Source organism: Capra hircus, unplaced genomic scaffold (assembly GCF_001704415.2).
Source record: "Capra hircus breed San Clemente unplaced genomic scaffold, ASM170441v1, whole genome shotgun sequence".
NCBI classification, from domain to species: domain Eukaryota; kingdom Metazoa; phylum Chordata; class Mammalia; order Artiodactyla; family Bovidae; genus Capra; species Capra hircus.
The window spans coordinates 5,727-14,967 of NW_017214132.1; the positions used below are offsets into that span (position 1 = coordinate 5,727).

The following is a 9,241-nucleotide window of genomic DNA, read 5'->3' on the forward strand; positions in this document are numbered from 1 at the left end:
GGTCCAAGTTCAATGAGAACTGGTGGGGATTTGCTTCTACCTCCCTCCTCCTTTGCCACCCTTGCTGGCGGGCTGCCACCACACTAAGTTAGAGGCTGAAGAAGGGTCCCTAGAGCCCACTTTCAGTTATCATCCTGTTCGTGGCTGACACCACTAAAGACCCCAGGAATGCATGCTCCATTGTGTTATGTTCTAAGATGGCTTGGTATCACCTTAGGAATTCGGATCTCTGTCTCCCTCTCTCATTTCAGGCCCTTCGGCTAAGTAGCTCGGCCATGAGGAAGACCACCACAGGCCAGGCAGTCAACCTACTGTCCAACGATGTGAACAGGTTTGACCAGGTAAGCTGCCCCTGAGGGATCCTCTTCCATGTCCCATCTTTCTCACTGGGTTCAGCTCACTGGGATGCCAGGTGCTGGCATTTGGTGTTGGCCAGGGTTCTGCTGAGGACTTAAGACAAGTGTTCTCTTTATCCAACTCTCATTTCCTCTGTGTGCAACTTAGATGTAATAATGTGGGTTGTAGATGAGGGTTTTGTTTTTCTAGTAATAGACAGGCAGCAGTGTTCTTGCCCGGCTCAGTGAGTGTCCCTAGAGGTCCTCCTGGCATGGCCCTTCTTGGCACGTGGAGTCAGTGTTGCTGGCCTAAACTGTCTTCCTCCTCCTCTGCTGATGAAGGCCTGTGGGCACAGATTGTTCTTTCCCCTGGTCCCTGTTCAATGCTTGCTGCATAGGAGCCTGTGAGGAATAATGCAAATGGGTGGCCCTCAGCCAGACAAAGCCTACTTCTTTCTGTCCCCTCATACTCTTTTTTCCACTGACTTTATGAATAGATCACAGTCTCCAGGGCCTTGTAGCTGTTGGTCAGACACTTCTGTTTCAGTTATTCATTCATCAAGCATGAAGTAAGGCTGCTACTCAGTTTCAGGGTTGAATATGATTTAGTTTTTGCTGTGGAGAAACCACAGCCCATTAGGGAGGTAAGTACACAAATAATTACTAGAGAGTGTGGTACTTATCATAATATAAAGTTTTCTTGGGTGCTAGAGTGAGATGGGGGCTGAATATAGGGGGAAGTGAGAGTTGGGGATGCCCTGAGCTCATTTGTGGTGTAGACAAAAATCAACATCTTCCTTCAGGTCGGGTTCTCCCTGGATTGTCCCTGAAGCTGGCCCTGTGCTGCCAGGAACAGTGTCATCTGGAATGGACATGGGTTTCCTTTTAGTAGGTTTAAAATCCACTGAGATATCACTGTTTAGGTTCCGTCTGTTCTTTCAGAGCAAGATTGTTTCTACACTGTGTCTTTACTGACTTTGATTGTACACAGTCCCAAGAAGGCTTTGTCTTTCTCTTTTAAGGTAACGATGTTCTTGCACTATCTGTGGGTGGGGCCACTGCAGGCTATCACAGTGACCGCCCTGCTCTGGATGGAAATAGGAATGTCGTGTCTTGCTGGGATGGCGTTCTCATTATTCTTCTGCTTTTGCAAAGCTGCTTTGGAAAGTTGTTTTCATCACTCCGGTAAGAGAAACATTGTTTAAAAAAATAGGTGATACATGCTTGGTAACGTCCACAGTCTGTGAATGAAGTCGATGCTTCTGTTCTAAAACAAAACCAATGCCTTCTCTAGTCTCTTCTTTGCATGGGTTGCAGACCCTTCAGGCTTAGCCAGTGGAGCTCCAGCCTTAAGCTGCAGGCTGATCTTTAAACAGAAAAGGTGATGGCACCCACTGGCTCCTCCTGACACTGTGCCTGAATAAGTGGAGAGTCCTTAAGAAGAATTTACCAATGTCCAAGTTATTTAAACGTTATTAAAAAGAGTAATAATTTTACAGGGCATTTCTAGCAGCATTTATTTTTGTTAAGCTTGTTTCAGAGCCACTTTCAGGTAGTGTATTTATGTTTTGTTTTATTTCAATGTTTCCATTAAGTTATAGGCACCCAAGGGCAAGACTGACCTTAATTATGTCTTTACAAAACCCCACAGTGTCAGCAGTAGATGTGATAGAACAGTGGATGTGATGAAGGGCCTAATGGTGATGAGATAGACCTGAAGCAAATCCCAGAGGGTTGGAGGTGGTCATTGTCCAGGTTGTCAGGTGATGGAGGTATTGTGCTGTTTGAAGATTTTTTTCCTTGAGTTTTTTTCTTTTTATGTGTGACTTTACATGTGATATTTTTATCTATTTGAAATTTCCTTTCCTGTCTGTGCTGTGGAGAGATGTTCCTTATCTTTTAAGGCTCTGTTCCAATGCTACCAGATCTCTAAAGATTGTCTTGCTCTCTTTTCCCAGTGGAATTAACAGCCCCATCTTTTCAGCTCCCCAGAATTTTACTCCTATTTTTTTACATCATAGACTCTGTCTTCCTGGTACATCCCTTTCTGCCTTCTCTGCCCAAGCACAACCTGCTTGGGAAGATGGGTTGTATCTGACTCATTTCAGGTCTTCCTTAGCTGATATGGCAAGTTCTCCAAGTTACTTCTTGAACTGGACTGAATGGTTGACTTCCTAATTGAAGATTTTCTCAATTTGTACCTTGAATAGGACTTGCCTGTGTTTGTTGTCAGCTCAAAAGAGCTATAGAAAATAATTTGATCCCTGGTCCCTCCCTGTGCCCACTGTGCTGCCACAGAAATTTGGGCTGTGGTCACTAAGGCTCATCTCTCATGTCTGTCCCCTCAGGAGTAAGACTGCAGCTCTCACAGATAACAGGATCAGTACCATGAGTGAAGTTATAAGTGGCATCAAAACAATAAAAATGAATGCTTGGGAAAAGTCATTTATAGACCTTATTTCCAGACTGAGAAGGTAAGGTGTTTTGTTTTGTTTTGTTTTTAATAATATATCACAGTGTATGTTAGTACTGTTTTATTTCCTATTTTTACTAAATGGTTTAGAAGTCTTACCAAGTTTTCACATTAAGGTAAATCTAAATACTACCTCTCCATCCCCCCATATGTGGCAGGAGGGTCAAGGGGAATAGTAGACATGTCATTTTCAGCTGCTCTTCCATTTACCATCTTTTTGAAATACATATGCTTCTTACTTATACAGAAATGAAATTCCAAATACTTCTTAATACTGCAAATTCCAAATAAGCAATGATTCTAAGATATTAGTGTTTGAGATGATATTTAAACTAAAGCTATAATATATGTTAATGTAGCATAAATGGGAGATTATAGGTTGAGTGTACCTGTATCGGGCCAAATGTTATGGATCAGTATTACTCATTCCAAACAGAGCATGAAAATACTATTTCTTTGTCTTTGCTTTATTTTGTAGATTTTTTAAAAAGTGTTTCATTTAAATATCTGATGATTGTTTATACTCTAGCACAGGGTACTTAGAATTTTCTGGGAGTACCCTGTCACCTCCCACTGGAAATACACTCTCATCTTCCTTCTTCTCTGGTCTCTGCCAGTCCTAACTGACTCCTGCTCATCTTCTCAAGGTCCACATGTGTGTGACTTGTCCTGTTTCTACTGCTCTGAGTTACATGACTCAGCTCTGTGCTCCTGTGGGATGTGCTGGCTGCCTCTGTCTAATGTCTTGATGTCTCACAAATTTTGTGTTCTTTTTAAAATGTACACACGCATCACACTACATCTTTTTTATTTCTTTACTCATTTATTTTTGGTTGTGCTGGGTCTTCATTGCTGTGCACAACATTTCTGTAGTTGTGGCTGGTGGGGGATACTTTTCATTGCTGTTCTTGGGCTTCTAACTGGCGGTTTCTCTTGTTGCAGAGCACAGGCTCTAGGTGCACAGGCTTCAGTAGCTGCAGTAATGCACGGGCTCTCGACTTGGCTCAGTAGCTGTGGTGCACAGTCTTAGTTGCTCTGCAGCATGTGGAATCTTGAAGACCAGAGACTGAGTCCATGTCCGCTGCATTGGGAGGCCAGTTCTTATCCACAGGACCATCAGGGAAGTCCCGAGGTTTATTATTCTTTTCCTCTCCAAGTTTATGAGGTCCTGTAGGGGTGGGCATTTTTTTCTCTCATCAGTGAGGAGCCCAGCACAGGATAAGTGGTTGTGAATGCTTGCTGAATGTATGTTCAAATCCTGTCAAATTGAGCCCAGTTTTTAAAAGTGTGACATTAAGACTTCATTTAGTTGGAAAAGTGAAGTGGCGATGAAGTGTGTAGTCCCTGATTTGGAGCAGAGTCCCAGGTGTGCACTCTGAGTGTCTCCATGCAATGACTGAGGGTTTGCCTTGATCTGTGTCCACTCCCTGAAAAGGGCCACTCACACAGGGCACTCAAATTCATGCGTTGGATGTCAATGGTTCTTAAAAATGCTATTTCCTACTGTCCTTTCTAGGAAGGAAATTTCCAAGATTCTGAAAAGTTCCTACCTTAGAGGAATGAATTTGGCATCATTTTTTGCTGTCAGCAAAATCATGATTTTTGTCACCTTCATCACCAATGATCTCCTTGACAACCGTATCACAGCCAGCCAAGTGTTTGTGGTGGTGACGCTGTTCGAGGCTCTGCGGTTCTCAAACACTCTCTACTTCCCCATGGCTGTTGAGAAGGTGTCAGAGGCCATTGTCAGCATCCAAAGAATCGAGGTTTGGTGACAGATAACTTTTTTCCATTGCAGGTGGATTCTTTGTAAATTGCCTCCTTTTTTTGTGGTGTGACTGTGTTCCAGTTAGATGAGATTTGCCTCTCTCAGTGTCAAATCTGTCAGTCATTCCAAACTGTCTTACATACTCCTGTCTCATCTTAGGTGGAATGCATTACAAAGCACGTAGGATCCCTGCTCATTTAGGGGCAGTAATATCAATAGCAGTGGCACAGGCCCTATGTGCAGTGATGCCCGCAGGGCAATTAAAGTGACCAAAAGCAGGAGAAGGAAGGAAGCAGACTGCATCTCCTGTGCTGACTCAGATGAGATTTTTGTGTGTGTGATGAGGTTTCTATACTGTAAAAAACTATTACCCATAAAACAGATCAGCCATACTGGGTCATTTCTGATTCCCCAAGTTTATCATTCTTTCTTATGGGACTTCTAGCAACACTGATAAGGGATGGTCCATGCAGTTTACAAAATTTCTCTTTCATAGCTTTCACGTTTTGAAATAAGACATTCAGGAACATCTGTGGACTGTAGTGATGTAATGAGTGACACGGTGATTTGTCCAAGATGCAAGCTTCCTGTGTGTGTTGTATGGCTGTGGTTTTACTGTTGTTGATATTGGTCTAGTTTTTCTTAAGGCCTTTAACTAATTGAATGAGACCCACCTACATTATTGATGATAATCTGCTCCATGCTCTACTGAGAGTCTCCTTATTTAAGTGTCCATCTCATTGAAAAATACTTTCACTGTAATACATGTTTGAACAAGTGTCTGGGGACTGTGGTTTACCTAAATCAACATAAAAGTAACCATCACACCCTCTTGAATCCCTATCTCCTTTGAGCCTCTTGAACATGACTTTGTCCTCAGTAAGCCAGGTGTAAATGGATTTCTTTCCCTCCCTGAGCTCCAGACTTACCTAAAGGGCAGATACAATGCCTCATTCATCATTGTCCTGTCAAATAGCAGATGCTCAGAAAATATTTAACTGAAGAAAACTTCCAGCTTCATCATGTCTGGGCTCTTGCAAATGCCTAACCATTAAGTATAGTTTATAGTGGAAAAACTAATAACTCTGATTCTTTGGTAGCTTATGTGATACACCAGGAACTGTGGCATGAAAGGGTCCTGCAGAAGGTTTTCAGGGAATTGTGCTCAAATATTTGGGTAGGGTTTTTTATTCCTTTCCCACCAAAATGCAATTGAACTGTCCAAGGCTTGAAATTTCCTTCCATGTAGACGTGTGCAGTATTATTAGAATTATGACCTGGGGAGAACATTGAATTTTCTGGGGCTGACAAATTTTGTCAGGCCTGCTTTGTGTTCTGATGAAGGAAGAACTTGTGATCTGGGCAGAAAACCTAAAATTTCCCTTGTGTATACAACATGTCTGGCAGGAAGTTGGTCTAGGAATTTAGAGATCTGTCAGCAGTAGCTATTTTCAGTAAAGATGGACCAATGGCTGAGAATAAGAGTGGTGAGAAGAGTAGGTGTTATCGTGGGAAACTGCTTCCTGGTGAAGTGAAGTGAAGTCTCTCAGTCGTGTCCGACTCTGCGACCCCATGGACTGTAGGCCTACCAGGCTTCTCTGTCCATGGGATTTTCCAGGCAAGAGTATTGGAGTGGGTTTCCATTTCCTTCTCCAGAGGATCTTCCCCAACCCAGGTATCTAACCCAGGTCTCCCACATCGTAGGCAGACACTTTACCCTCTGAGCCACCAGGGAAGCCCTTGCTTCCTGGCTACTCCATTTCTTCTAAGGGATTCCTGCTCACAATATTAGATATAATGGTCATCTGAGTTAAATTCACCCATTCCAGTCCATTTTAGTTCGCTGATTCCTAGAATGTCGACGGTCACTCTTTCCATCTCCTGTTTGACCACTTCCAATTTGCCTTGATTCATGGACCTAACATTCCAGCTTCCTATGCAATATTGCCTCTTTACAGCATCGGACCTTGCTTTTATCACCAGTCAAATCCACAATTGCTGTTGTTTTTGCTTTGGCTCTATCCCTTCATTCTTTTTGGAGTTATTTCTCCGCTGATCTCCAGTAGCAAATTGGCACCTAATGACTGGGAGTTCTTCTTTCTGTGTCCTTTTTGCCTTTTCATACTGTTCATGGGGTTCTCAAGGCAAGAATACTGAAGTGGTTTGCCACTCCTTTCTCCAGTGGAGCACATTGTGTCAGAACTATGGACAGAGGTTCATGATATTGTACAGGAGACAAGGATCAAGACCGTCCCCAAGAAAAAGAATTTCGAAAAAGCCAAGTGGCTGTCTGAGGAGGTCTTACAAATGGCTGTGAAAAGAAGAAAGCAAAAATCAAAGGAGAAAAGGAAAGATATACCCATTTGAACTCAAAATTTCAAAGAATAGCAAGGAGAGATAAGAAGCCCTTCCTTAGTGATCAATACACAAAAATAGAGGAAAATAATAGAATAGGAAAGGTCAGAGATCTCTTCAAGAAAATTAGAGATACCAAGGGAATATTTCATGCAAAGATGGGCTCAATGAAGGACAGAAATGGTATGGACCTAATAGAAGCAGAAGATATTAAGAAGAAGTGGCAAGAATACACAGAAGAACTATAAAAAAAGATCTTCACGACGCAGATAATCATAATGGTGTGATCACTCATCTAGAGCCAGACATCTCATCCAGGACGAGATGATGTGGTTAGGTTTAGGCGTGAAATAGGCGAGACTTGGCCAGATTTGAGAGATACTCAGCGGCATGTCTTGAGTTGGGTATTGAGGGTGGAAAAGATGGATTTCAGGATGCTTCACATTTTGGGGTTATAAAGGCACCTGAATTCACTCAAATAGTGAATACTAGAGGAGAGCCAAACTTGGGAGGAGAGCATGAACTTGGTTTTGAATTCTGAGATGCTTAGAAATATCTAAACATTTGCTGTTAAGACCCACTTCACTGATTGTCCTTGGCCCGATTCAGCTTCCTATCCTGTTCAGTTTCAGTTGCTTAGTTGTGTCTGACTCTTTGCAACCCCATGGACTGCAGCATGCCAGGCTTTCTGTCCATCACCAACTCCCAAAGCTTGCTCACACTCTTGTTCATTGAGTTGGTGATGCCATCCAACCATCTTATCCTCTGTCGTCTCCTTCTCTTCCTGCCTTCAGTCTTTCCCAGCATCAGGGTCTTTTCAAATGAGTCAGTTCTTCACATCAGGTGGCCAGAGTATTGGAGTTTCAGCTTCAGCATCAGTCCTTCGAATGAACGAATATTCAGGACTGATTTCCTTTAGAATTGATTGGTTGGATTTCCTTACAGTCCAAGGGACTCTCAAGAGTCTTCTCCAACACCAAAGTTCAAAAGCATCAGTTCTTCGGCACTCAGCTTTTTTTATAGCCCTACTCTCACATCCATACATGACTCCTGGAAAAACCATAGCTTTGACTAGATGGACGTTTGTTGGCAAAGTAATGTCTCTGCTTTCTAATATGCTGTCTAGGTTGGTAATAGCTTTTCTTCCAAGGAGCAAGTGTCTTTTAATTTCATGGCTGCAGTCACCATCTGCAGTGATTTTGGAGCCCCCCCAAAATAAAGTGTGTCACTGTTTCCATTGTTTCCCCAAATATTTGCCATGAAGAGATGGGGCCAGATGCCATGACCTTAGTTTTCTGAATGTTGAGTTTTAGGCCAACTTTTCACTCTCCTCTTTCACTTTCATCAAGAGGCTCTTTAGTTCTTATCCTGTTATCCTGTTATTTAGTTCCTATCCTGTTATTTAGTTCCTATACTGTTATCTAACAGGTAATAGACAATGATTAGATATTCATTTTTTTCCTCAATCTGCCTCTCACTTAGATGGGTTAATGTCCAATTAGAAGGTGAAAAGGGCAGCAAGCAAGAGTGGAAGAAAAGGTCAGCTGAGTTTACTGACAGGTAGTTAGAGCTGGGTGAGGTTTGACCACAGATGGGCTGGAAGTGTGGTGGACATGAGGAGTTTAGAATACAGTGTGGGGTTGAGCTGCTGCCCACTGTCCCCGGCAGCCTGGAATTCAGTAGACTGGATGGTCATCTCCTAAGACTTCTTCTCAGATCATATCTGGGAGTCCTAGGAAGGAAACCCACCACCCCTGCCTACCTTGCAGGGGGTGTGGTGTCCATACCCACAGGCAGACCTACACATGTCTTCATAGTTTTGTGTCTTGTTTATACATGCTTTTCAATTTCCTTTTTTCATATAGAGAATGTGAGGATTATTATGATTTTATAGGTCCCAGAAGTCCCTCTATTTTTTTCTTAATAAGAAAAAGGGTCTGAAGGTCTTGGCATTGAATGACTCCACTAGGATGGTAAATATCTTGTCTTCAAAGCACTGAAAGTCTTCAGTGATTTTACATGCCGTAAAATGTGTCTCTGAGGTTATATTGCTCATAAAGCATGTTTTCCATTTCCAGCCACTGAAAACTCAATCATTTTGCTACAGTTCTGATGTTGATACTTTCCTGAAGAACCTATTCTGGGTCTAAGAGAAATTTAATTTCAGCTCTTTCATTAGCCTAAGTCCTGGAGGTTTCCCCAATATTTGCCATGAAGTGATGGGGCCAGATGCCATGATCTTAGTTTTCTGAATGTTGAGTTTTAAGCCAACTTTTCACTCTCCTCTTTCACTTTCATCAAGGGGCTCTT

General features: G+C 42.5%; 1 protein-coding gene across 1 annotated transcript; it reads left to right on the forward strand.

The window, feature by feature from the left end:
- Positions 1-251: 251 nt before the first annotated feature.
- On the forward strand, positions 252-4,574 carry LOC108635347 (multidrug resistance-associated protein 4-like; the record flags this gene model as incomplete). The annotated part of the gene is made up of 5 exons (XM_018045527.1): positions 252-341; positions 976-979; positions 1,358-1,520; positions 2,684-2,809; positions 4,325-4,574. Coding segments are annotated over 5 exons (633 nt in total), but the record flags the coding sequence as incomplete, so codon positions are not given.
- Between the last annotated feature and the right edge of the window lie 4,667 nt (positions 4,575-9,241).